The sequence below is a fragment of the Micropterus dolomieu genome, unplaced genomic scaffold, assembly GCF_021292245.1.
Source record: "Micropterus dolomieu isolate WLL.071019.BEF.003 ecotype Adirondacks unplaced genomic scaffold, ASM2129224v1 contig_12959, whole genome shotgun sequence".
Classification (NCBI taxonomy): Eukaryota; Metazoa; Chordata; class Actinopteri; order Centrarchiformes; family Centrarchidae; genus Micropterus; species Micropterus dolomieu.
The window spans coordinates 19076-47062 of record NW_025741945.1 but is presented as its reverse complement, the minus strand read 5'-3'; the positions used below and the strand labels follow the sequence as shown (position 1 = coordinate 47062).

Sequence of the window (27987 nt, the reverse complement as noted above, 5' to 3'; positions counted from 1 at the left end):
AAGCCGCCGGGCCGCCTCAGCGGCCGCAGGGCCCGCACCACGGGGAAAACACATCCGGCTATCCTCGGAAAGAGAGCCATGCTGTACCTCAGTACCCGCACGGAAAGGGCTTCGCAACGGGCGCAGGCAGCCCCCTCGAGAGCTGCCCGTGCGTGCTCCATCCCCAAACATGAGACACACATCTCATGAGAATCTCCATCCGTGATGTACCGAGGGCAAGAAAAAACACACCTTCTGTACATCTGGTTGCCGGACATGCTGGTAGACTTCTTCTTCAGGTAAGACATACTGCTTGTAGGACTGGAGCTTTCTTCAAACAACATACAGAGCGCCTGCTGAATAGAAAAAAGCTAATGATGAGTTTGTACAGGTGTGCTTTATACTCCTCCGGTTATTCCGTCACACCTTACCGTTCTAGCAACAGGCCAATAGGATTGGAATGATTTCATTCACGTTCAGACCTGCTTCGCCTAGAGGCGTTCCCATAGTGTCGTAACCGACGCAGTTCGAGTTCCCTCGAAGGGGAACTCCTTATTCCAAAATGATGTCAGATGACTAAATGAAGGACTTGGGACTTGTTTACCTGGGTCTTGACATGGAACTTCTTGTCTTGACTTGGGGTTGGACTCTGGCCTTTATAGCCAAGTAAATGTTAGCTCTTCCTAGAATAACTTGTAACTTGCAAAACCATCACGGGATCGCTAATGTTGTTACAATTCATCAGACCATGAATGTCTGTACCAAATTTCATTAGAATGCATCCAATAGTAGATAGATATATAGATTTCAGTCTGCCTCAAGAGATGAACACTATTAGTGTGGGTAAAAATGATGTGTGTAAATTACATATTGGGCATCAAACAATAATTCAACCGGTTTAAATTCACATTTGCATTAGAAGGGCTAAACACATGAGTGGATAAGTCTCAGTTTCAGTTTTCTTTTCAGTTTATTGCAGTTCTGCTTCAGCTCGAGAAGCCTGTTCCTGTCAATCAAAATGCTTCCCTACTCAATAAAGACACATTGAATCCATGCAATTTTTTTATTCCATCAGAATTATAGTCAATTGGGACTGGGAGATGGTTATTTTCTGATTAAAAAAAAATCAGGAACAGGACGGAACTTCCGGGATTGTGACAGGACAGGACTATTTTTGTGGGAATGGGATTGGACAGGAGTGAAAATTCACTCCCGCCTACTGTACAGGGATTCAGGTATTCCCTCTTACCTCATCTGTTATCTGGCCTCCAAATGTCACCCAGGTGCCTGCAAAAATAAAAATGATTACACTGTGTGTGTGTGTGTGTGTGTGTGTGTGTGTGTGTGTGTGTGTGTTGCAAAAGAAGATCTGGAATCCCTTTGGCTTGGTTTGATTACAGGAAATGATTTAGTAAGTAAGTAAATGCCAAAAGAATTGCAACATATGAGTATTATTAAGGATGCAAGCTGTCATTGGAGAATGTGCAGGCAAAGATTTATCTTAGAAAAATGATATTTGTTGACCAAGAATCATTAGTTTAAAATGTTTTGAACCTGCTAGAGGAATTGTGTAACTATATTTAAACCACTCATTTTCAGAAATCCATAAGGTTTTGTCAACAGACAGCATGTTTGGGGTGATGTAGCATACAGTATTATTTGACTTATTATTGTGGTCGGACGTCATGCTTCACTGAGATTAACCTTATGTGGTTACATTAGTTTTTTAATAAGGTGTCTGTCTTTATGATACAATGACAGGGTCATAAGGAAAGTAATTGTTTTGTGACTTTAGATAATAGAGACAACATTTTATTCATCTTTATTTAAAAATAACACTTCCACAGTGCTGGGCTTCAGACGTTTTTTTTTTTGGGAGATGATTTTACCTGCTTTAGAAAATTATTATTAGGGTAATATGGGTAAGAGTTTAATTCTTACCAAAGCCACAAAATGTATTTTTGAAGTTATTTGATCAAAGCAATTCTGACATAAGTTGATAAACTTTTTTTAGTCATTTAAAATGAGCTGTAGATAAAATCTAATTGTGTCAATCAATTTCAAGTTCAAAAGTCCACAAAATGTTGAGGAGGGTCCATTGCATTTTGGTGCTCCTTTCGAATCGCACGCCAAACCTGCAAACCATCTCCTGAATCGGTCACATACGGTCAGCTCGCAAGGCTTCGAACGTCACCACATACGTCATCAACACAAGCCTCGATATGCGCTTCACAAAAAACATCCTGCATTACTCGACACACGCTTCAAAGCCTCGATACGGACGGACACATCACTAGCCCAATGTCCCGTTTTTGTCCACCTCAGTATCCACCTGAGCCCCGAGACGCTGCCCACCTGTCTACCTGTACCCTGCCTGTCAGCCTGCCAAGCCACTTCGCCCTGAACAGAACTGAAGGACACCATTACCAAGCCCCGCTCTGTCTGGAAGACTCCGCTTAATCCCAAACCATTCATTCCCTTTCCTGCACAGATCGTGTGTTCGACATCCAACTTGTGTCCGCCTCTGAATCCTCCAGTGAAACCTTAACAGTACGAACTGGCCAGTATGGATTCAGCGGACATGATGACGGGAACCCCCAGTAGTCAAACAGCCCTGGCCAGCCAAGGAGCCTTGTTAGGACAACACGAACAATCCATCTGGACTCTGAAGGACAATTAAGGTACCCATGAGCAGCTTGCTCACCTCTCAGACCAAGTAACTAAATTAATCCATCTAGTTTCATCCACACAGCTCGCTCCAGTTAGCCCTGCTCCCCAGCCACCTGTTCCAACAGAATCCTACACCCCGGGCCCTGAGCCGTTCGCTGGAGATTTTTCTCTGTCGTGGGTTTTTGCTCCAGTGTCCTGCTGACCTTTGCTTCAGATCCTGCCAAGGTACATTACATTTTGGGGCTACAGGGAGAGCTCTAGCCTGGGCTGAAGCCGTCAATGTAAACATGAGGTTTTTGACCACCCCGACCACACTGATGATGCTTCTGTTATGAGTTGTAGTTTTTTCCCTGTGAGTTTGAGTTTTTGCCATTGTTTCATATGTCTATTTGCCCGTTTCTCTCGTTCCCAGGGCTCCCGTCCTGCTCGTTAGTCCCTGTGTGTATATATACCTGGTGTTTCTATCTTGTCTTTGTCGGGTCATTGTTTATTGTCACCCAGTGTTGCAGTTTGTTCTCGTGTCTTCAGCCTTACTCGCCGTGTCTCCCTGTTACCCTGCTCATTTTTGGATTCTGGTTTTCACCCTTTTGGATTTCTGTTGGACAGCCTTTGTTTTTGGACTCAGTCAATCAGCCACTCTGTTTGTAAGCCCTGCTGGCTTTTGTGTCCTGCATTTGGGTCCTCCAACCTGCTCAACCCTGCCTATCACCACAAAACCGTGACAGCTTCTAGGCGGCTGTTAGAACTCCAGCAGGGAGCCCGTTCTGTGGCGGACTATTCAGTGGAGTTTAGAACTCTGGCTGTGGACGCGGGCTGAAACAATACCGCATTACAGGGTGTGTTTAGAATGGGGCTGAATGAAAGGATAAAGGATAACTCACGTGACGACCCTACTAGCCTGAATTCCATGATTTCTCTGTCCATTCAGCTAGAACGTCTCCGCCGACTAAGCTCGGGTGAGTGCCTCTATTGCCGGAAAAGGGGTCATTTCATTGCCACATGCCCAGGTCCGGCTCCTCAGTGGGTGTGGGCATACTGAAGAGCCAGAACCCTAGTCCCACTAACCATCCCCTTCATCTCCAAATCCCGGCCACCTTGTGTACACCTCAGCTCACTCTGCCTCTCCAGGCCCTGATTGATTCTGGCGCTGAGGGGAACTTTATCAATAAAAATCTAGCCATTCAGTCTGGTTTCACCTTAGAGCCACTTCCCGAGCCCTGTACAGCTCAGGCCTTAGATGGTCACATCCTAGCCCATGTCACCCAGTCCATGGAGCCCCTCAAGCTAGTTCTGTCAGGTAATCACAACGAATACATCTCTTTCAAACTAATCTCCGCACCTCAGACTCCAATCATTTTAGGTTACCCTTGGTTAAAACTTCATAACCCTCATATTGATTGGGTCCTCACTGTCTGTCCACCTGTCTGCAATCCGCTCTACCACCTGCAGAGGGTGCTGACTCCCCATCCAACTCTGAGCCTCCAGACTTGTCCAATGATCCCAGCGGATATCATGACCTATAAAGAGTATTTAGCAAATACCTAGCACTGTCACTTCTACCTCACAGACCCTATGACTGTGAGAATAAACTTCTTCCTGATGCCCCACTCCCGTCCAGTAGACTCTACAATCTATTGCATCCTGAAAGAGGCCATGGAAGTCTACAGAGATTCGCTGAAAGCAGGTCTAATTTGTCCTTCCTCGTCCCCCGTTGGTGCTGGTTTCTTTTTTGTGGAAAAGAGAGGGAAATCTCTCCACCTCTGTATCGACAACCGTGGCCTCAACATCACAGTAAAAAATAAGTCCTCTGCCACTAATCAACTCAGCTTTTGAACCCTTGCAGCAGGCAACCATATTCTCTAAGCTGGACCTTCAAAACGCATATCACCTGGTGCGTATTAAGGAAGGAGACGAATAGAAGATTGCCTTCAAGATACCACTGGGTCATTTTGAATAACAGCTAATGCCCTTTGGGTTGACCAACGCTCCCGCAGTCTTCCAAAACCTGGTCAATGATGTGCTCCATGACGTTTTGAACCGTTTCGTCTTTGTATATTTGGATGACATCTTGATCTTTTCTAGGGACCCCACTGAGCACATTTCCCACGTTTGGCAGGTTCTTCAACAGTTTCTGGAAAACAGACTTTACATCAAGGCGGAAGGCGAATTCCGCTCCAAAAAAATCAAGACGGTGGTGGAGTGGCCGGTCCCAAACTCACGTAAGCAACTACAGCAGTTTTTGGGGTTCGCAAATTTCTACCGCAGGTTTATCAGAGACTACAGTAAGATCGCAGCCCGTTTAACCCAGTTGACCTCAACCAAGTCATTTTCTCCTGGCCCAAGCGGCTTTTGACAAGTTAAAATCCCTGTTCACGACTGCTCCTGTCCTAGTCCATCCAGATCCCTCCAAACAATTCATCGTGGAGGTTGATGCTTCAGACAGTGGGGTTGGGGCTGTGTTATCCCAGCGTTCAGGCCCTGATCAAAAGATGCATCCCTGCGCCTTTTTCTCATGCCGGCTAAACCCTGCTGAGAGAAATTATGATGTAGGAAACAGGGAACTCTTAGCGGTTAAGTTGGCGTTAGAGTAGTGGCGGCATTGGCTCGAGGGAACTGAGCAACCCTTCATTGTTTGAACTGATCATAAAAACCATCACATCGTCACCCTTTCGGTGACCTCTGTCCCTTACCTGTGCCTGGCCGACCCTGGTCTTACATAGCCCTGGACTTCGTCACCAGCCTGCCTCCATCCCAAGGTAATGACACTGTACTCATCGTTTCTCCAAGTCTATCCATTTCATTGCTCTGCCCAAGTTGCCCGCGGCACATGAAACCGCTGACCTCCTCATCCAGCATGTGTTCCGCCTCCATGGTATTCCCCAGGACATCGTATACCTAAATATTCCCTTGAGAGTGGATTACAGAAAACTGTAGCCCCAGTAAATTGGCCCCTATGTCATCATTAACCCCTCCACTGTTAGACTCCAGCTGCCCCGGTCTATGAAGATTCACCCTACTTTCCATGTCTCCCAGTTGAAACCAGTGGTCTCCAGTCCTTTGTGAACTGAAGGATGCCATTACCAAGCCCCGCTCTGTCTGGAAGACTCCGCTTAATCCCAAACCATTCGTTTCCTTTCCTGCACTGTTAATAATAAATCAGATCGTGTGTTTGACATCTAACTTGTGTCCTCCTCTGAATCCTCCAGTGAAACCTTAACACTTAATTAAAAAGATAACTTTGGTCTGTGCCACGACTCATGAAGGTGTGTCAGATTTGATGTGTTTATCTCTCCTCAGAGTGCATATTTTGTATGTTTATATTAATATAATCACATTTAAACTCTGTGGTTTGCTCCTCCTCTGCATATTTGATAAAGAAATACAAATTGGGGTTTGGAGAAGGTCAATAACCGCTAAATCCATGTGTTTGTCAAAAGATTAAAGTAATTAACGAAAGTGCCCGTGCTGTGGGGATTTTGGAGAGGTCTGAGGCCTGTGATCCTCTGCCAACAATTAGGTCTGAGCAGCAGGAAGCACAGCTGAACATAAAACAGTGAAAACACAGTCTGCCTGGTGTTATGGGGGTCACTCATATCAAATGTTGATGTAGCCGATCACACAGCTCTTGTCATTATGCAGATTGTGTCAGACGACATCATGATTATAAAATAAAGATTTGCAGCAAGCTGTAAGTAATTAGAGTAGGGCTGATTCTGAGATGTCTGATATATTCTGTACAGGCCTGGGGTCAACATCACATGTGTTTTAATTGTTATTAAAATGCTAACTAACTCTAGTGAAGGCTATTTATTGCAGTAGAAATATTTTACACAACATGCGATTCATTCCTGATCTTTTTTACTTTATTATAAATCAAACGTATCAATTTTCAGTCCACAGTTGAAGATTTAGGTGTGCGTGCCTGCTTTGTGAGGACTTGGCATTCCTGCTATCTGTGAGGATTGCAATGATCAGAGGAACAATGAGATGCATTCTTACAGTTGGTAGGTTGGGCACTACTGTTTATATGTCCACATAAACTGGTTAGGTGTACAAAGAATCTAGACTACTGCACTGCTGACTGAGACATGCATCAAATCTATATTTTATAGTCTAAAGTCATCTGACAACACAAACAACGAAAGTTAAGACAGCAGCTGTACTGTGTGATCGCTTTGGAGAGGCTCATTTCTGGAATGTTACTGAAGAAAATCCTCTCATTCAGTTATTTTGTCTCATACTGCATACATACAGTAGATGTTCATGGTGCTATTGTCATTGTAGATGCATGTATATCCCACTCACCTAATCCCAGACAGGACACTCTCAGACCTGATTTGCCCAGATTTCTGTTGAAAAAAAAAAAGCACAGTCCAGTGAGAACAGCAAATTATAAAGTATAACTCCCCCCACCCTTTGCACAGTGAATTGGTTTGTAGTGCCATGGTGTAGAACAAAGCAGTATAAATATTGTTTTGTCACAGAAGCTTTCACTCAGAAGTTGTAGTCTTAACTTTTTAATTATTCTACTGGTTGTTTATTTTTAGTGGTTCATTATAATTTTCCTCTTTTTAAGTTCTGGTTATTGGAGTACTTTAATCGTGTTTTTCTACTGTCTGTGTTGTGTCAAGATGGATGCCTTGTCTACACAAACCAAATCTATCTACGGTTACAAATAAAGTAACCTGAAAGGTTTGGACAGACTGCTGACATACTAAGAAAATCCCATTCTTCATAAACTTGCTGTCAATATTATTAAATAGTATTGCTTGAACATTTGACATCAGATTGGTATTGTAGCCAACAGTGTGGACAAGAGACAGAAAGCAAGTTTTGACAGTGCCAACCCTTTACTGACAACCAATACAGGGGAGACACTTAAATTCACAACAGCTGGAAATTATTATTAACTGTAATAAAACCTGCACCAGGTTGTTAGTGTCTGAAACTCCCCTCTGTGTGCAGTATCCTAATTGTTAGTTTTGAGTCCCACTATGGTTTTTGTCATCTGCAAATTTGATGAGTACTGGAATTGTGGGATGAGTTGCAGTCGTGTGTGTGAACAGAGTAAAGGGATGGGCTAAGAACACAGCCTTGTGGGACCCCAGTGCTGAGAGTGATGGTGGAGGAGCAGTGTTGGCCAAGCCCGACATGCTGGGGTCTTTGATCCAGTGACAAAGACTGGCTCCCAGACCTAGTGTTTGCACTTTTTGTTGACCAGTTTTATGGGGTTTATGGTGTTGAATGCAGAACTGTAGTCCACAAACAGCATCCTGACGTAGCTGTCGGTCATGCTGTATGCCTCCTTTCTTTGTCTTTTAAGTTTCTGTCGTATGGTATGTTGGGTTTTGGGTTCTGTCCTGTGTATTGTCCTGTTGTCCAGTATGTGTTATTTAGTCTGTGTCTCTGTTCATGTCTTAGTGTTTACTTATGGTCTGTGTACTTCTGTGTTATTTTTCCCTTGTCTGCTCTGCGCTCTTTTTAAACGTAGTTCGGTCGGTTTTCCCTGTTAGTTGTAGTATTTGTGATCTGTCTACTTATATCCTGGATTAGTTATTTATATTATTCTGTTTCTTCTTGGTTATTAGTTTCCCTTGGGCTTTATTTGTGTCTGTCTGTTTTCCCCTGCTGTCTCTGTGTCTCGTTAACCCTGATCCCAGTCACCTGTGTTGCTCCCACCCTGCTCATTAACCCCTGTGTATAAATATTTGGTGTTTCTGTTCATGTGTTGTTCAGGTGTTTTGTTGTGTCCTGACGCTCTGCAGTGTTTTGACCGCCTTGTTGCATCTCCCTGTTTCCCAGTGTTTTGTGGATTTAGTATTTTCCTTGTGGATCACTTTTATTTTGGATTTCCTGGACTCAGTCACTACATTGTAAGTGTGCTCGCTTTTTGTTGGATTTTTATTCTTTAGCTAAACAGTAAGTAGGGGAAGATTATTTTTTTTATTAGGAGTTGATTTCCATAGGTTCACACCATGACTCCTTAATTACTTTGTAATTGGTTGATTTAGTTGTAGATTTATTTTGGCCACTTCCACATTTTAGCTCAGGGCTATATGCACATATCTATAACACGGTTATAGCTCTGAGCTCATCTTACCTGTAGATCATGCCAGTGGCATAAGACATGCTGTCTCTGAGTGAAACATGGTTCATCCTAAGGAAATCCTCCAGATTTTTGAGCTGAGCAGCTGCGCGGACCTCTCTCAGACGCTGAAACTCTGCTAACTGGCTACTGCGCTGCTGCTTTTCTTCCTGCTCCAGTGCTTGCTCTGACAAGAAACAACTCAGGCCACTGTGCACACTCTCATTCATGGATGACAGTGACAGTATTTTGCCTCCAGATCCGCCACTTGCACTGCTGATGCTACTGCTTCGACATATCCCACTGCTGTCTCGACTCCCAGGTGGCACCCCTCCACTGCCCCCAGGCTTGGGCATCTACAAGTTGATGTCAAAACAAAAGCTGGTGTCAAAATCAAACAGGAGTGTGATAGAGCCATGACAATAAATACCACCTCCACCAATGTGAGTGGGTCGGTCAATCATCAGGACATCATCAGCTAACCCTCCTCTCAACCCTTCCCACTGCCATGTACATCATGGCTTGCAACATAATCACAGCTGTGTTTCATGGTCTCTGCTCTTTCTCTACTGTCTGCATTATTGAAGTACAAACTCTGAATAATTTATAGGCGAGTTAAGTATTGTGCATGACGTACTGATGTGCTTTACTTAAGTGTCTCTGCAGATGAAAAGATGAACATGCACACATGCCCATGACAATGCCATTTAAAACAGTGCAAGATCCATACTCACACACTAGGTGCCTGGGTAGACATCTGTGGAATTGTGGCATGCATTTGGGGAGACATAGCACTGTTGGCTGAAGGAAGAATTGAAAGACAAGATGATCTTTTGAGATCTGACAGTATCACAATAAAGTTGTCAGGATCATACAAGGAGACAAATAGGTAGCAAAGTGAGTATAGGCTTAGATAATGTGACACTGATGGTGTTGAATTAGGAACACAATAAACTGTCTGTAAAAGACCAGTTAAAAAAATTGTTTATCCTGAAAACATACCATAGTTTGTTGCTTTTTCTCATTGGCATTTTTGTAGCAAAAGCTATTCAATACATTTCCCTTCTGTAAATGCTTCCATTATAAATGATGAGTATAGATATGGCGAATGCTGATTAGATGGTCCATCTGCACTGGGAAGAGTTGATTTATTTTTAAGGACTGCCCAAATTTTATCAGGTGGGGAGGGTGATTCAGGAAAAAGGGTGGGTTATGTGTTTTTCTTTATTCTGCTGAAGGGAATATTTTCTCCTCCTGCATTTATAATTAATTTAATTCTTCCCTTGTGAAAGACTCCTCTGCAATATAAGAAAGACCCTTCCCAGAATATCTGAGCAGGCGCCGTGTGCGTATTTACTCAGTTGCCTCAAAATCTGTTTAGAAGGCAGTGTACAGTACATACTAATTCAGTATGTTGTAGGCAGTATGTTGGCATGCGATTTCGAACACAGCCCTAGAGTTTGTGACTAGCAAAGAGAGGGCAAGCAATCTACACATGTAGATCGCTGCTCTGGTTCAGGTGGTAGAGTGGGTTTTCTAGTCATCGGAGGGTCTGTGGTTCGATTCCCCCAGTGCAGAAAACTGAGCCAAATAATCCACAAGTATTAGTGTAAGATTAGAATTCAAACTAGACTGTAGAGCACCAATAAAAATAATTTTAGTGGTTGGTCATTAAGTCCTTTTGTGACAAAGTTCAGATCTGAGCTAATCACCAGCACAAAATAATTTGTTAGTTGGCATATCTCTAATTAAACCAGTACCGAAAAATAAATAATCTTATCCTGTTTACGAAGCCCAGATTAGTTTAGAGCATTTTATGAACGTGTCAAACACGGGTTGTATGTCCATCAGTAGAGACCCATGGCATATGTTTGTCTCCTGTATAAAAAAAAAAGCACCTTCTATTTATAACATTACATCACACAAAAAATGAAATACAATACAGTACTTTGTGGTTAATGGTCACATGCTTGGTTATGTTTCAGCCATGATTTTAATTGTGATTTAAAACTACAGCACTGCCTGATAGTGCTGGGTATGGTATTCCAAATGTTTGCAGCTGTAATGGAGATAGCTGACAAAAGCAGCCAAATTCAGTAGACAGTGGACTGTACTACACGGTTCCCTGATGTCATCTGAGCATAGTGAAGCTTAGTGTGTAATCATTCTTTATGTATATCTGTTTGTTTTTACAAACAATATCATAAGGTGGTATTTATTGCAATAAATTCTCATAAGCTAATAGTACCACACTTTATAAATGCAGTTGTATGATAACTTCAAATTTCCATGAAGGCCAACCTTTTTGATGTCCTCACACATGCAAATAAAGAGTGCAATCTCTGCTCACTCCATTTTCCTAACCTGCTAGAGCGCTTATACAAGAAAATCCCCAGCCATTCAATAATTTAAGACCCTCTTTCCACATCCTGATGATGAAGATGGAACATATATCCTCTAACTACATTCAGTGAGACTGAACAGAAGAACAGTGATGCCTCAGCAAAGGACAAGAAAAGAAAGTCAGAGAACCAGATGTGAAACTATCTTGGGCCACCACAATCTTCCCCTTTTCATGGATCCATATAGTACTCGATATATGGGCAGCATATCCACACAACATCTTTCAACATCAATCATATTCCTTTATCAATCAATCTATCCTAAACACTATTAGCTACTCACCCGACTGGCTGGCGTTCGGCCAATGTAGGGGTTCTGGACTACACTGCTCATGATAACGCTTGGTGATGGCCGGATGTCTGATGTCAAGCAGAGTGGCTTCTGGACTGTTTTTAAAGTAGTTGGTGGAAGAGTTAATATGGCTTTCTACTCCCTCCCTTTCGTCACATGGCACAAAAGGGCCCTATCAGCAACCCTGTCTGCACTGCAGAGGCCAGAAAATAATCTCACAAGTAAATTATTTATCTTGGCACCAAAACTAGCATCTGCACTAAAAGCTTGTGATTATCTGCTATAGCCGAAGGCATACTAAAAGCCTGTAATTTAGATTTGTCTAACATTCAACACTTTTCAGACAAATTCTCTGTGTATTTATTAAAGGTATAACTACTACTACTACTACCATAGATTTTGATTTGGACCTACCATTGTTTAACTGTAGCTGAATTGTCCCAACCAATATTTCTAACAATCTCAAACGATCTTGTCCTTTTAAATCCTCATAGGGTTAACTTGTTGTTTGTGTGTTTTGTGCAAAAAGGAGGCTCCTTTGATGGAGAGTGAAAGCGAGATCTGATGTTCTGTCAACCCCTCAGGCTGTCGCATTGTCAGCTAGAAGCACCACTGGAAGACATCACAGAAATAAAAATAATGTACTGCATTTAACAAGCATCAGTCAGTTCATACGTCCTTGATTTCTGCCTGGCTCCTCCCAGATATATTATATATCAAAATAAGTTGTAGGGAATAAGGGCTAGGTGGGGGAACACAGCTGTGCACAGACTATCATGTCCATGAATGTCAGGGCAGTTTCATCACAGAACGGTCAAACAAGATCTCCACCGGAATCCCCCACACCATTCAATACAAGCTAGCTTTGAGCAGCAATAGCGTTTTTTGCACACAATGTGTGTATTGATGGAAAAATCTTATCACATCTCACCCACAAGAATCTATACAATTATATTACAGCGCAAGTAAAATCATAATCTTTGACATCAGTATTTGTAACATTAATGTGTATTAAACACTATCCTTACCCCCTTTTCCATGAATGGAACATAAATAGCATTTTCCAACTGATCTGTTTGTCTGTGAATGCCATTAACCGTTCTATCAATGCCTGAACACACACAGGTGGAGCTGCAGGATCTGAAGCGTTACAGTGAAACTGTTCATGAGTTGATTAAAGAAATACAACATAAAAATGTTATCAAAGCTGCAAGCGGCAGTTCACAATAGACAACAGAGAGAAACAAGAGGATGACACTCAAAGTTCTCTAACAGGATATAAACCTGAAATCTTGTAGTCACAAAATATGGTATCATAGGCTTATTGTCCACCAGGACATCAGAGTTTGGTTCTTAGTTTTTCTTTGACAGCTAAACTGACTAAATATTGCCTGAGTTCTAGATACAATCATGTTGTTCACTCTTACTGACTTCAATGCACCACCTGTAGAATGTATTATTAGGAATTGTTTTGCTAGTGAGTATGGAAAAGACTAAACTAATTTAAATGTGTGTTATGCCTTTATATAGGAAATCCTCTATCTCATTGAGGAACATTTGCCTGGGCTCAGCATTTCTGGTATCAAACCACCAACCTTCTGCTTAGTGAACAACCCGCTGTATCTCCTGAGTCAGAGCCACTCCATTTAGAGACCCCTTGTTCTCGAGGTCCACAATGCCTGCCAGCCAGGTAGTAACGAATGTTTGGCTCAAACCTGACCCTCATCTGCAGTTCTCTTATGGCCCCCATTTGGCCTTGAATGACTGCATGGACTCAAGCTGAGTCTGGCTCAACTTAGCCAGAGGTCCACCTTTTTTGGGCCAGATGTCAGGTGTCTAGTGGATGGACCAGAATCTGGTCCAAATAAATTTACCGTATGCTCACCTTACTGTACATGGGCCATGTGTCTTGCATGTTGTGGGCAAGGTGTGGGAATTCGTGAGTTATGTTCATGTTTAGTGCCTGCTCAGGACCTACAAAACTGACCACATATTAATATCATATGGACCAGAACAATTTACCATAGGTCCACCTCAAATAACTCAGATAAGCACCACAACAATTTACCAGTTCTGCATTACCAGCACACCATCCTCAACTTTCATCCCAAGTCTCAAATGAACTAAAGCAAACAAAGCAGTTCTACATCTTAGCAATGACTGCTTTAGCCATTCATATCAATTTATTAAGATTAACTGATAGTAAACAGGGACTTTGTGTTTCTTTGATTAAATGTAAAATATTATCCAACAGATCCATGTTTTTCTTGTTTTTGGTTACACCTGTGCGGGGGAGTGGTCTTTTTTGCACTCAGTGTAGGGGCTAGCCTTTCATAAGAATAAAACTTACATGAAAACACTTCACTTACACAGGATTTTCTTGGGAGAAACTAAACATGGAGAAGTAGCATTTACCTATTATTGCTCTTAAGTGGAACCAGCTGACAGAGAGCATGAGAGGAGCCCGGACACTAGACACTTTTAAATCTAAGCAAAAAAAAATTCTATTTGACCAGGCTTTTAGCTCTGTTTAGCGAATTAGTAATTTAATTGCATTGTTTAAATCTTGTTTTTAATATCTATTGTCTTTTAATTATTTATTTATATTTTTCTGAAGGATCTTTTGTATTTGTACTGGCACATGTCCAGGGTGTATCCCGCCTTTTGCCCCATGTCAGCTGGGATTGGCTATTTTTCATATCCATTATAACGACCTGTTCCTCTTAACTGAAGTAGGCTGCACATTTTTGCTGAAGAGTCAAATAATAATAATTATTAGTATTAATTTTGACAGTTTTTTTTTCTAATCCACTTGACTACATGTTACATGATCTCCATTCAGGTAGAAAGAACCGGTGGGGGACAACAGAGAAAGAAAGGCAGAATTGACGACAACAAATTAACTTTCCAAAAACAGAAACAAGTGTTGGGGGGGGGGAGACTCCCATGGGCATATGCTGCCTACTCTAGGTGGGGATAGGTATTTACTATTATGGGGCCACCAGATGGCAGCAAATATGTGGCAGGATGAGACCCTGACAGCATAGCATTAGCAATATCATTTCTCCATTAAAAATAAATGATTTGAAGATAGTGAGCACGATTGGATTTTTGCTAAAATGAATACAAAAATACTAAAAGACATCCTGCATGTGCAAATACAATTTTGTGTGTTTGGGAGAAAATATATATTTATTAACAATTAGGCTATTCAGCAATATTAAATATTGCAAAATGTGTGTGACATCCACAGAATGACAGATTTGCATCACATTTAAATCTGTATATTAAGAGGAGGTCACAATAACTCTGTCACAGCCTATCAAAATTCTATTTCTCAGTTCACATGTTGGTGCACTTAGAAGTACCTGCAGCTGAGCATGGACAAAACAAAATAACTGGTTGTTAGCACACCACACTGGACTGAACCCGCAAGACAGATTAACAGGTGAGCAGCTTCAAATAATACATTCTTGGACTCATTATAGACAATAAACTCAGTTTTGATTAAACACTTATATCCATTAATGATCCCAGCAACTCCGTGTACTGCACAAACTCAAGAGCACTGTCTCTTACCCCTAGCTCCTGTTGATCCTTTACTACTACATAATTCTGCCACCTGGCAGGAGGGAGTTACAAACTCAGTTTCACTCACGTCTTGTATAATTCAACCCATCCTGCTGTACTGCTCCCTGTGCTTCTTTACCCTGCACCATCTCCATCAAAAACAAACTTACCAGCATCATGCATACCATTTCAACTTTGCATCATTTAAATTGCATGATTTTATGGTCTGTGTCCTGAAATGTTTTTAAATCTTTGTTTGATCATGTAAAGCACTTTATAACTTTGTTTTAATAAGTTCTATATAAATAAAGTTCATCATTATCATTATTATTATTATAACTACAACTTATTATAACTGTTCTCATGTGCACATTAACTTCTGTGTAACTGGCAGAACATATAATTATGAAAACTTATTTAATATTTAATATTCCAAAATTGTGGCTGTGTTTCCTGATGACGTCATTTATAACATGTAAGTTAAAAGTAGTGGTCCTAAAATCATTCCTTGAGGACAAGTAAAAATGTCTGCTCTGAAAAAGGTCTATGACTTTCAAATACAAAGGTCACACTAAGACGTGATGACACAACATTGTCACGTGAGAAGTTTGCTCCACCAGTCCCACACATTCCACTCCCATGTACATCCAGGAGGCAAATGTCAGCAGAAGAATGTGCCCATTAAGTGATGCTATTAAAAAGGACAGTGTTTGTCAAAAAGTAATAGTAACCATTTTTGTTATCTGTATTAGAATTAAATTGAGATTATCCTGTGCTGCCATGGTCTAAACCTAGCAGGATGTAATCTAGTGGAGGTGTCTCCACCAAATGACACCACAGGTACTTTGCAAGGTATTTCTCATTAAATGCCAAAGTTGTCCTGCTGAATAAGCAAAATCTACAAAATATTAAATTTTTCAGCGGTAATTAACAAACAAAGCATTTTATTATAACCAACAAGAGGATAAATGCACTATTGAAGACCAACTGACAGTAGCTGACATATTTTTTTTACACTTAAAAAAACAATGACTACAGCATTTTGATAGATCCATGTAAACTATTCACCTTATCTTTCAAACAGGTCCTAGATAATGATTCTGTACAATATTTACATCATAACAAATTATATTAATGGCATTTTACACTTAATGTTGACAAAACAAATGATAAATAACAACACCAACAATTACAATAAACCAAGAAAGCATACACTATGTTTGACTTTACACAATTCAAGATGACATAATGTTTCAGTTAATAGTGGCCATTTAGAAAACATTCAGAAAATAAAGACAGCCTGTTATGTTTGCTACATAAAGCTACTGGCTGACTGAGGTTGTTAAATGAACCAAGTGAAATACATTTTGAACCACAACCTAACATGAATAAACCCTTGAGGTCCAGCGTAAGAGGCTATGTCATCATAGCAGTACGCTATATTGCACAAGCGAGTCCGCATTCAGGAGATCATTTTCAACTGAAAAGAAATTGGGCTGAGATGCATAAAAATGGAAAGAGATTTAGTGTTGTATGAGACATGCATCTCTATTCACAGTATTCATCAATGAAGACGAACGTAGTCCTCCTGTCGCCTTGATTGTGTGTGAATATGACTCATGGTCATGACGGCAGGAGAGTAAAGGCGGCCACAGTGATTCAGTTTTCAGTTCTCAAGGCTGTAGCAGCAGCATTTGCCTGACTGAAATATGACAATCAGCAGTAGAAAACAGCATGCACTGAGTGTAAGAGGGGTACACTAAAGGACCTGTCCCACAGTAGTTGCACTGAAGCCAGGTTTGTAATATTAACCCAACTTTAAAGACATCTGTACCTATTAAATATCTTAAGTGCAAAAAAGGCAGCTCTACTTTCAGCAAAACACGAGGGCAGTGTGACAGTAGATAAATACCATGTCCTTGCTAACTCGCCTCGACCTATTTACTGGGGGTGATCTTGTCTAGTCCTGGCCAGGCGGGAATGTAATAGCGAGGCAAAGTGCCTTCCATTAGCCTTTCCATCCACAACCCCAGGCGGTCCAGTTTGTGGTGGATCTGCAGGGTGGATATGCTGCGGGATCGGTTGGACTTGCGCGGTGGATGGTCATCACGCAAACTGGATCTCGACCTCCCTCCTGAAGCGGCCCCTTCATCCTCTGATGACTTACTGTCAAGGTCTTCCCCAGTGTAGACGGGCTTGAACAGACAGAGGTACTTTTTGTGGCCGTTAAGCGCCAGCACGTAGCCGGTGTAGTCTAGCTTGTGGTTGCCTCCGTCATCGTCGTCTGCATCAATCTGCGTGGCATCCTGGGCATATTCCAGCAGTGTGTTCATCCAATCGCTGTGCTTGTCAATATTCAGGAAGGAGAAATGCAGCGTCAGGCTCCTAGGAGAGTGTTGAAATAATGAATGTGATGAAGTTGCTATAAGCAAGGTTGTTTAAAACACAATAAAATGTTCAAAAAACACTTATAATGGACTCCACACATGGAAAAATACATATTCAGCTTACCCCGTGAAAGAGTAAACCTCTTTGGCAAACTTGCTAAGGAGAATGTTCTTGGAGGCATCAGTGAGCACCAGCACTATGTTCATGTGTCCTGGCCTCAGCTTCACCAGGTTGCTCATGTAAGTGATATCTGTCAGCTCCGTCACCTCCACAAAATTCTTCTTGGGAGGCCGACTAGAGTCAACAGCCAAAATAAAAGAGCTTAAAAACATGATGAATCCTGCACTCGATAAATGTTAATATGTCAATTATAAGTGTATTCTTGCCTTGAAGTACTACCGGCCCCCGGTGATCCATTTTCTGCTTTTGTTCCATCTTTTGCTTTTGGTTTAGTCTGCTTATCGTCACTTGAGTCACTGGAAAACAAACAAACAAAAAAATGAAGAGTAAAATAAATGGCATTATTACTTTTTCTTTGGCCAGTCTTTAGGTTCCTTTATACTTAGGCTTACACTAATCCCAGGAAAATGTGATGTTGCTATCGTTAACACTTTTGGTGGTCTAGTGAAAACGTGTTTGGTAAAGCAACTAACCTGAAGGCCTGGATGACCACGGTTCCAAACAAGATGAACAAGGCAGAGAAGATGAGGGACAGAAGAGGCATCATCTCACGCCTGCAAATCATCACAGATGTCTTAGTGCAACAAGACACACTGTATTTACATCTCAGCAGTGAGGTGGAAGGAAGCTTCCATGCAAATTAAATACTGTTGTAGTGCAATTTTTTTTTTTTACTTCAGAAAATCTTCATCTTTAATGTCTGATTCTTACATATATGTGGAATTACTTCTCAAATCTCAAATTAAACATCAGTTAGAGATTTCTACCTACCAGTTGTTATGCAGAATATCGTCGATGACTTCAGAGAGGTAATCATAAGATGCAAAGATCCATCGGATTACAAACATCTACAGAGTGAGACATTTAGTAACAGGACTGGCGTGTGATATTTACCAAACACTTCTTGGTTAATAAAGAATACTGGGTGCACAGATGAGCATTGCTCAAACCCACTGTTTTAACACAAAGAACATACAGAAGCAAACTCGTTGTTGAGCTCAGGCAGCACGGCGTCATGGATGAGGATGGACGGGTCCTTCTGAAGTCGCTCCAGCTCCTCCAGAAGACACTGCCTGTCTTCCTCGCTGCCGTTCCAGGCCGTCACTGGCTTGAACAAGGCCTTCCCTGCAGCATTACGCCTCTCCAGGATCACCACCTGAGTAAAAAAACGAATAATAACACTTTTTATAAGTATATTAAAGCATTCTTTACAACATAAAAGTGGATCATTTATAAAGGCAGGGGTGCGTTGTTTTTCTTACAAATGTCCCTAGCTGTTTGTTATGGCAGTGAGGAATAATCCTTGAAATCATTACTTTGTCTGGAAAATGTGTGCATTACATTACATACATTATTCTACTGATTTATTAAAACAAATATACTGAATTAATACCAACAACAATTCTCAAATCTCCATATATGAGGTAGATTCACAGTGGAACTGGCAGCTGAAGTGTTAGGACACGTATGAGTGTACCTGTGGTGGTGACTGTGCACTGTCCTTGTTCTGCATGAGAATGTCGCACAGAGGTTGCTGTAGCCGATGGTACACATAGGCAAACCTCACAACTTCCTTGGTATTGGTAGAGGCAAATGAGAGAAACACCTGGTTTGCAAAAGAAAAGGTCTCTTCATCACCTGTGATCAGCAGGACACAGAATCTGATGGGGGAAGGAAAGACATTAAAGTGACTCAGTGAATGCGAACTACCTGTAATAAATTACATCAAAAAACGAATTGAGTTTGGTCTCATATTTGAATTGCTTACTTCCTGCGTCTGTGGAACTGTTTGACAGGACACAGCTCATCAAAGAGCTTCTGGTTAACGAGCCGTGGCACAAGGAGAAATTTATTGTTTGACATGAACTCATCAATAATCTGCTTTTTCATTCCTTTAGCCTGCAGAGAACAAACATAACAACAAAGAAAAAGTATGAGGTGACATTTCAGTGAATAATTACATCAAACCAGTCAAAAAGAAAGTGAAACTACTTTCTTTTCTCAAGCTCCCTGCTTCTGTGATTTACCTGGATAATGTCAGCGGGCTTGTCAATGTTCTCTTTGAAGACCAGCATGGTTGGAGCGTACGTGTTAATATTAAACTGTTTCTGCAGATTGGCGGTCTCTGCAAGGCCCTGGTCCACATAGCCAAACTGCAAGTAGTCCTTATAAGCAAACGCTGTCAGCTATGGAGATGCAGAGAGCTGTGTTAGTGATGCAATTACTGTCAGCGGCACCTGAGATACATTTCACATAAAAACCAGCAAAGCAAGAGCCTACTTTGTATAGCAGAGGAACTACAGGCACTTGGTCGAACAGGAGCACGTGTGGCCTGTTGAGCTCATGCCAGCTGTTCAAGAACTGCAGGTCATTCTTGTCTGTGACCTGAAATACAGAAAATGCAAAATGTCTCCGTTATAAATCTGTTCCATCGGTCTACATTTTACATAGAAAGCAACTTTTTAGTCATGCTTACTAGTAATGCACTGCATGCATATGCAATGTTTATCACAAGACAGGCAGATATTTACCCGCTCCACAAGTCTCTGAGGAAGAAGGTCTTCAACAAACTGCCTCAGGTGCTCCTTTGCTACAGCGTAATGAAAAAATGTAATTTTGCCGTTGATGACACCAAGTATTGATGGGGTGCGATGAGCACCAAGATGATTGGCTAACCGTCTCTCATAGCCAACATCCACAACACCTATTCCCACACCTGCAAAGACAGGATGTCAACAAACATGCACAGATCAGTCTTTTCAACTCGCCCTATGCAGGGCTGCTGCATAACTTTGACTGATTTATAGCTTCATTCCAAACCTAGAGTCTCCATCTCCTGCACCACCTCTTTCCAGACAGGCTCGATGTGGATGCAGCTGAAGCACCAGTCAGAGGTGATCTTTATCAGGTATGGTCTCTTGTAGCTGTCAGGCACCACGTCGTTTACATACTGGTTAAAGTGCAATATGTACTTGCTGTCAGCAAAGTCCCTGTGGTTCTTGCTGTTGAAGGGAAAGTTGAAGAAGGACTCGTCAAAGTAAAAGCTGTCGTGACGATGACCATTTCGACCACTGCCGTATGGCTGGGTGTCATCTGTCTGCCCGTAACGGTCATAATTGGCACGTTTGTCCTCACTGGACAGGATCTAGATTTTGGGTAGAACAAATGTCAGTATGGCAGAAATCTTCCTCTCAAGCATACCTAACTGGCTTTTATCACAGCTTACATACACATACCACATGATACAAAAGGTTATTAATATATTGATGAATTCCATTTTCAAAAAATACTAACCTCATAAGACTTGGTAATCTTGATGAACATGTCCTCAGCACCTGGATTTTTGTTTTTATCAGGATGCCTTGAGAAGAAGACGCTCATTAATACTTGAATGACTTCTATAAAAACAGGTCTCTGTCCTGGGCAAATATTTACCATTCTTTTGCAAGACGCTTATAGACTTTCTTGATCTCAGCCTGGCTGGCACTCCTGGTTACGCCTAAGATTTTGTATGGGTCCATCTCAGGCCCAGCGTGGGTTGCTCCTGTCAGCAGCACTGAGAGGACCACCACAACAGCCAGCTGCACAGACATCTTTGACCCTGCCATCACAGATACCTTTAACACATCAGAAGAACCATCAGGTTAAAGTGGATTCAATCTGAGGAATGATCAGACTTGAAATCATGACACAGCCTTGAGCTGACTAGCACATCTGAAACAGCTTTTCCTCCATACTGACACTAGCCTTGTAATGATGCAAAATGATGAAGACAAAATGGCATTAAAGTTACAGCATGCTAACCACAGAAGCTAGGCAAGCTGGGTAATATGAGTCAGCTAATTAATACAGCAACGGACATTACAATATCATAATACTGCTGGCATGTCACTGGGCTGTGACATTAACGTTATTCCTCGAAGATAAAAAACGTTCATGCAGTTTTTTCACTAGGGTTTGCGTTGCTACAGTGGCTAAGTAAGCTGTCTCACCGCCAACAGCTCTAACGTTAACGCTTTATTCCCAGTCACCTCAAGCAGAAGCAGTCAACCGGCTCTACGCCACATATTTGGTGGCTTTGATGTTCTTCATCTTGTTGCTTAACGCTGTTGTGAAGAGACAGCGAAATGCAAAGGGTGTGTTCAGCAGCATCCTGCAGTTCCTCCAGGGGAAGCTCTTAACCTGCTGTTGCGAAGCAGGAGAAGAAGCGGGGGGCGGGGGGAGGCCAGTGTCGAAATGCATTTCGGGAGATTGAGTATATGGTGACATTTTGTTTTTCGTTTGTGTGTGCTTGGTTTTGTTGTTCGTCGCGCCGCGGTTTTTTCGTGTGAATGCTTCACCGTATGATGGCCGTGTGGCAGCGGCGCGCGGGCATTAAAATCAAATCCACCTAGTTTATTTTCTTTTTTTTTTTGTCTTTCTGCTCTCTCAGTGGACCAATCACTGACAACGCTGATGTAAACAAGGAACTGGCTACTGCAACCGAGCACAAATACGAGAAATGAAAGGTAACTTCTGACTCTTGAACAGGAACAAGATACAATTCCCTTTTACAAAGGAGTGGGATCATTACACACCGACTGACTGTAATCGTAACAAAATGTGTTAGCGACAAATTTTACTATGCCTCTTTGTCTCCCTCGTGAATGTTGTTAGTATTGGAGAATGGAGGAAATACATAGGAAGATTCTTCAGCGCAACAGGACCAATCTCGTGAGAGACTTGGACCCATTAAATCTCTACGATGGCCTTCTTGAAAAGGAAATTTTCACCCAGGACATGATCGATGACATACGGGTAAGACAGCTGTTTAGGTCACGGCATTGGGTTTCAGGTTCAGGTGTTGTTTGTGGTGGTGGTGGTTGTGAACGCTCAGAGCAAATTAGTTGCTTGTACACACCTGTTACTGTTTGTCCTGTCAGAGCTCTGGGACCAGACGAGACCAGGCCAGACAGTTAGTCCGGGACTTAGAGACCCGTGGGAGTCGGGCCTTTCCATTATTTCTGGAATGCCTTCGGGAGACGGGTCAGCACAGTTTGGCAGAGCTCCTGCAGAATGGAGCTCCAGCAGTTCAACCACAGCCTGCAGCACCCACTCAGATTGTTCACACTGTTGTCTTGCCCCTCCCAATCTGTAAGTGTGCTAATACAATGGTATATTTCACGAATATTAAAACTGTTTGTAAAAATAGCCAATGTAGGCAAATGATTACTATAAAGATTTCTGTACTCTCTGGTCTTGTCATGTGAAGACTTTGGTGTAATGTGTTGCTCATGTATGTGCTCTTTGTTTCTCTTATAGCCTCTCCAATGGATGTTGATAAGCAAAGAAAAGATGACGTCCCAGTCTATCCAGTACAGAGACCCCATACTACTCCCAGTCCATGTAAGCTATTTGATTTATTTACATATTGGTAACAGTCTGGTAAGGTCCTTGATGCTTAGCACATATTGATGCTTATGTCACAGCACCTGAAAGGGAGTACATAAGACCAAGTCCCCAAGGCAGAACTCGACAGGATAGTATTCAGGTAAGGATGCACTCAACAGCCATCAGAAAGACAAAGGTGCTGTAGAGGAAAATTGTCAGTGCTTTGTTAAATGATGCGCATCTTATTCTGCTTCCTTTGACTGTGTATGTGTGTGTCAGAGCTACAAAATGGATGCCAGCCCATGCGGACATTGCCTCATCATAAACAACGTGGAGTTTGAACCTCAGAGCGAGCTGAGCAATCGCAAAGGGTCCAACATAGACTGTGACAAGCTGGAGAGAAGATTCAAGAAACTGAACTTTATTGTGGACGTTAAGTCCAACCTGAAGCAAAAGGTAAGACTCGTTTCTTACTTTGTGAAAACCACGTGTAACGCTTTGAGCGCTTTGGTTGTAACGTTTGTAAAACAATTATCTCTGCGTTTCAGCAAATCAAACATGCACTGTCAGCTTTGTCTAAGAAGGACCATTCACAATATGACTGCTGTGTTGTCATCATGCTGTCCCATGGGACTGAGGTAAGACATGTTTTCATTTTCCTATCAAATGCTACATCTCTGACTTACTCAAGTTCAGACCCAGATTACCCGTAACACCTAATGTATGCTCACATTTATGTTTATAGGTGAGTCACAGCCGCTTCCCTGGTGCTGTGTATGGTGTGGATGGACAGTATGTCCCAGTTCAGCACATCACAAACTACCTCAATGGCCAGCATTGTCCATCGTTACAGAGCAAACCCAAACTTTTCTTCATCCAGGCCTGTGGAGGAGGTAGCTAACATTTAACACACTGTTGAATAACTCAAACTAACGATCCTACAACATTTAAAGCTTATGCATGCACTTAAAGTGGTCTCATAGGGCAACATTTGTTTTTGTCATTGAGGTGAAAAAGACACAGGATTTGAGGTGTCGCCTGATGAGGTCCAACCATCCATCGGTGGGACTGATGATCAGATGGACGCCATTCCAATGTCGTCCAGCAGTGACTCTCTGAGCATGTCTGATGAACCGGACGCCAGAGCCACACTGCCCACCCCGAGTGACATTCTGGTGTCCTACTCTACTTTTCCTGGTGTGTTTGTGTCTCAATGTCTTTGTGTTGCATTCATGCGTCTGTGTTTATTTTGATTAATAACACACTTGTCAAGTCAGAGCTATAGATAGACTTGACTTGCAATCTTCCTAATGCCCCTTTGACAATGTGACAAATGCAGGTTACGTGTCTTGGAGAGACACCCAGTCGGGTTCCTGGTATGTCGAGACACTGGACTGTATTCTTGAGGAAAATGCTGCTACCCATGACTTGTCCACAATGTTGATGATGGTGAGCTTCTCTTATTGTACTAACAAAAGTAACTGGGGCTCTTTTTTTAAATTCCCTTGACCATTTAGAGCTTTTTAATTTAAACATAGACACATCTGATTATTGACTGTCCTTATTTCCAGGTCAACAATGAAGTCTCCCAAATCTCTGCAAAAGGGCTCTACAAGCAAATGCCTGGTTCCTTTAACTTCCTCCGCAAACTTCTCTATTTTCAAAGCTAGCCATAAACAAAGAGTTAATTTAACACTTCTCAGTTTCACTTTCAGGGAATGCTATGTATGTATGGTATGGAGTAAAATTTCTTGGGCTTATGTCTCTGGCAGAGTTGCAAAGTGAATGAATTTGCTTAATTGTGGTTGTACTTTTTAGTGGCTTAATCATGTCTTACTGTACATTTCTGTTGTTTGTCGTGTCTTGCTGTTTTTCAGTTAAGGTTTTTAACTGTAATTGTTTTTGATATCCTTGCTGTCTTATCAACACATAGCAGCTGTACATTTTCAAGAGTGGACAATCAACATAATGTTCAATGTGTACTCTGCAAATCTATATAAAATACTTTGGTGACTCTTATTTCAGGTCTCTTTAATGCACTGATTTTGATAAGAAGTGACTGAATGTAGAAGCATTTTATATTCTTTGACTGATCTTCTGCCCATTTATACAGCTATTTTCTACAGATGCTTCATCCAGCTGGTAGCATTAACTGTGCTACAGTTACTTTAATGCAGTAATGAGTGATTGAGTCAGTCGTCTGACATTTTCACCACCATATGTCATGTCTAAATCTAATAATGTGTACATACTGTTCCAGTGGTTAGAGTCCACTGGACGGATAGCCACTGGAACAATACTGCAAGCACAGCAACAAAACACATTCAGCTTGTGCTCATAGACAGTTCCTTAACATATTGGTGAGGGCATAACCATTCTGTAATAAAGGGCTGTCCCAGCCTGAAGTACTTCTCTCAGTAGTGACACACATTAATCTTCACCCACCAGTAGTATTAGCATTGACACCTTTCTGAAAGTTGGAGGAAAATTATACAAATAACATATGTATTACACTATGTTAGAATTAACATAGATTCTGTTGGCATCATAAGTGTGCTAGTGTTGCTGCCTGTGCTAGCACTGAATTACATTATGTGAGACTGATAGACACTGCAAGTTAAACATTATTGTACTGTACTACACAAAATACTTGAGATCTCACAGATGCCCTCTCTTGAGTCTTTTACTTCCCTACACTGCCACCGTGGGTCTCCATAAAATTTGAAATTTAGTAAAATGTGTATTTCAGTCACCTCAGATCAACACACACTATTTCAAAAAATATTTCCAATATCCTAAACAATTAAAACACTATCATGAGATAAACATCTCCATGATCATACCAAATCGGGGTCCCCGGTAGCATTTAGGTATTTAGGGAACTTTAACATGAAAACACTGGGAGTGCCTTTGTTGGTAAGATAGAGTCAGCCCCGTATGGCTCTAATTCTTCAGTTAGGAAATCTTTAATTAATTCAGCCATTGTCTTGCCTTATTATCATGTTTTTAGGTCTACAGAAAAACAGAAACTTTATACATTACAAATGCCAAATACAATTCAGTTTCTAAATATGGCAGGATGGCAATGCACGTCTGTTGGTCCACTGACTGGCTGGTTGACTCCCCGGTAAAATGTCTCAACAACTATTGGATGCACTTACGGATTTCCATGAAATTTGGGAAAGATTTCCAGGTTGCCTGGAGGATGAAGCCAACTGATTTAAAGGTTCAGTGTGTAATATTTAGGAGGATGAATTGACAGAAATGCAACAGAAGATCCATAACTTTGTTTTCGGTGATGTAAGGCGGGGTACACCCTGGACAGGCCAGTCCATCGCAGTCTATGTGAATCTAATGAGAATTTTTCTGGTTACCAAATAATTATTTATATTATTATTAAACTGTTAATAACTCTGGGTCTTAAATTGTCTTTGCGATTTCTGTTTTTCCTTCTTTTTCTCCTCTGATATTTGTTGTTCTGTTTGACAGTTTATTTGCTGCAGTGGTTTTGTTTCTTTCCCAACAAAAGAAATCCATATTGTTTGCACTCTTTTTGGCCAATTAACTCTTCAGTGGAGCCAACCAGGATTTTGCTCCCATGTCTGCCCCAATCAGGTTATGCCTCGTTTGTTTTTAGTCTTTGTTTTTGTTTTGTTTTTGACAACCACTGCATTCCAGGTTCTCATGTCAAAAGAGCATTGGGAAAGCATACCATTTGTGCCAATTGTCTCCAGTCATCCTGACAAAAACATTGCCTCAAGTTTTCCAAAACAAGTCCTGCATAGGATTCTCTGCACTCACATCAGATTCTCTATCATAAATGTGCTTTATTTTATTTGTCTTATAGTAAACCCTAGCTCAGATGTGCACTGTGCTCTCTTGTATTTTCTAAGAACACACCTGCTTTAGTTATTTCAGTCTGTCTGAAGCACAGATCTGTCTCTAAAATCTTTCCCTTTATCAATGCTGATATTCACGCAATTAAAAGACAATGTAAACAGGATGAGCGCAGGTAAAAAATACCAGGCTGCCTGTTGCAGTCTGATTGTGGTAAAAGCAGCATTTTAGTTCTATAGCAGATGATAATAGATTATTATCTTTATTTATCTAATGTTAATTATAATACAAATGTTTGTACTATTGTTTTTGTTGTCCGGTTATATGTTTTATTTTTTAACAGTGTTCGCCTTTTGATGCAATACACATGTCAGACAAAGCAGGCATCAAAATTAAATGTAAAATTGGCTCCCTGACACACTGTTCACATCAGACTTCACTAATCTGAGCATTTATGGTCACACAAGCAACTAAGGAGAAAGTCACAAGGGTATAAGGACAAGAGAACATCCATTTTGTATTACTGTTGTTTTCTGCTTGTAGAAATATCTTAACCTTGAGTTGTATTGCACACAATGTACCTCTCCAGCACAGAGTATAGAAAAGAGCTGTCTGCCTAGAGGGCATGAGGGGGAGCGCACAGCATCCCAAATAAAAAACACTCAAAAACACTCAATACAGATAGAGTCATGGAAAAACGAGAGATGTCCTACAGGTATAAGTAAATGAAAGATAAGGAGTTAATAGATAATTAGATATTAAATATATTATAATTATAATTAGAACATGTTCTCTTTAAAATTCAACGTTTTCAGATTTGAGTGGAAAGTTTTGTTCTTTAAGCTGCATTTATGACATTCTTGACTCAAATGTTGTTTAACTACTCCAGTACACTTTAAAAACAAATCAGAACAAAGGGTTTAGCACAAAAATCCGGGCCCTGTACAATATCTTGTGTGGATCGAATAGTTAGACAGGGCAGACAGCTGTTGCAAGTGATGCACTATTTACGGTGCTATCAGCAGCCACAACCCATTTTTTTGTGAATTTTCCATTCAATATTTATTCATTTCGATCTAGGGCAGTATGTGTTTATAGTGAAATACAAACCAGACCTGACTCCAGTGGCTCCTATTCAACTGGCTATCAATTCCAAAATGATAGTAACATGACAATCCCATGAGGTGTGGCAGACATCCAGTCTCAGGGCAAAG

The 27987-nt window shown here is 41.3% G+C and overlaps 2 protein-coding genes across 3 annotated transcripts; one reads left to right on the top strand and one right to left on the bottom strand.

Moving 5' to 3' along the window:
- Nucleotides 1–15925: 15925 nt before the first annotated feature.
- Nucleotides 15926–21753, bottom strand: dnajc16 (DnaJ (Hsp40) homolog, subfamily C, member 16). Of its 2 annotated transcripts, none has more exons than XM_046042422.1 (15): nt 21598–21753; nt 21002–21183; nt 20861–20927; nt 20387–20711; nt 20098–20282; nt 19847–19951; nt 19594–19752; nt 19335–19465; nt 19044–19227; nt 18543–18722; nt 18338–18414; nt 18040–18120; nt 17773–17862; nt 17510–17680; nt 15926–17383 (listed from the first exon to the last, which is right to left on the bottom strand). In XM_046042422.1, the coding sequence occupies exons 2-15, from the start codon at nt 21172–21174 to the stop codon at nt 16936–16938; spliced, it is 2376 nt and encodes a 791-aa protein (XP_045898378.1). In that variant the 5' UTR covers nt 21175–21183; nt 21598–21753; the 3' UTR covers nt 15926–16935. The 2 variants fall into 2 exon arrangements, with proteins under 2 accessions (XP_045898378.1, XP_045898379.1); XM_046042423.1 differs by having other exon boundaries at nt 21559–21733.
- Nucleotides 21754–21998: 245 nt separating this feature from the next.
- casp9 (caspase 9, apoptosis-related cysteine peptidase) lies at nt 21999–24955 on the top strand. The gene is made up of 11 exons (XM_046042424.1): nt 21999–22074; nt 22223–22363; nt 22489–22699; nt 22868–22951; nt 23035–23096; nt 23216–23392; nt 23485–23574; nt 23682–23829; nt 23945–24133; nt 24276–24385; nt 24508–24955. Exons 2-11 carry the CDS (start codon nt 22232–22234, stop codon nt 24604–24606), a joined length of 1302 nt encoding a protein of 433 aa, XP_045898380.1. The 5' UTR covers nt 21999–22074; nt 22223–22231; the 3' UTR covers nt 24607–24955.
- Nucleotides 24956–27987: the final 3032 nt, after the last annotated feature.

Coding starts and splice junctions, on each gene's coding strand:
- dnajc16 (XM_046042422.1), bottom strand. CDS start 21,174: ATGGCAGGGTCAAAGATGTCTGTGCAGCTGGCTGTTGTGGTGGTCCTC. Junction 19,753..19,846: donor TAGTTCCTCTGCTATACAAA/GTAGGCTCTTGC, acceptor GCATCTCCATAG/CTGACAGCGTTTGCTTATAA. Junction 18,723..19,043: donor GTGCACAGTCACCACCACAG/GTACACTCATAC, acceptor TTTTTTACTCAG/GTGGTGATCCTGGAGAGGCG.
- casp9 (XM_046042424.1), top strand. CDS start 22,232: ATGGAGGAAATACATAGGAAGATTCTTCAGCGCAACAGGACCAATCTC. Junction 22,364..22,488: donor ACATGATCGATGACATACGG/GTAAGACAGCTG, acceptor TTGTCCTGTCAG/AGCTCTGGGACCAGACGAGA. Junction 23,830..23,944: donor CATCCAGGCCTGTGGAGGAG/GTAGCTAACATT, acceptor TTTGTCATTGAG/GTGAAAAAGACACAGGATTT.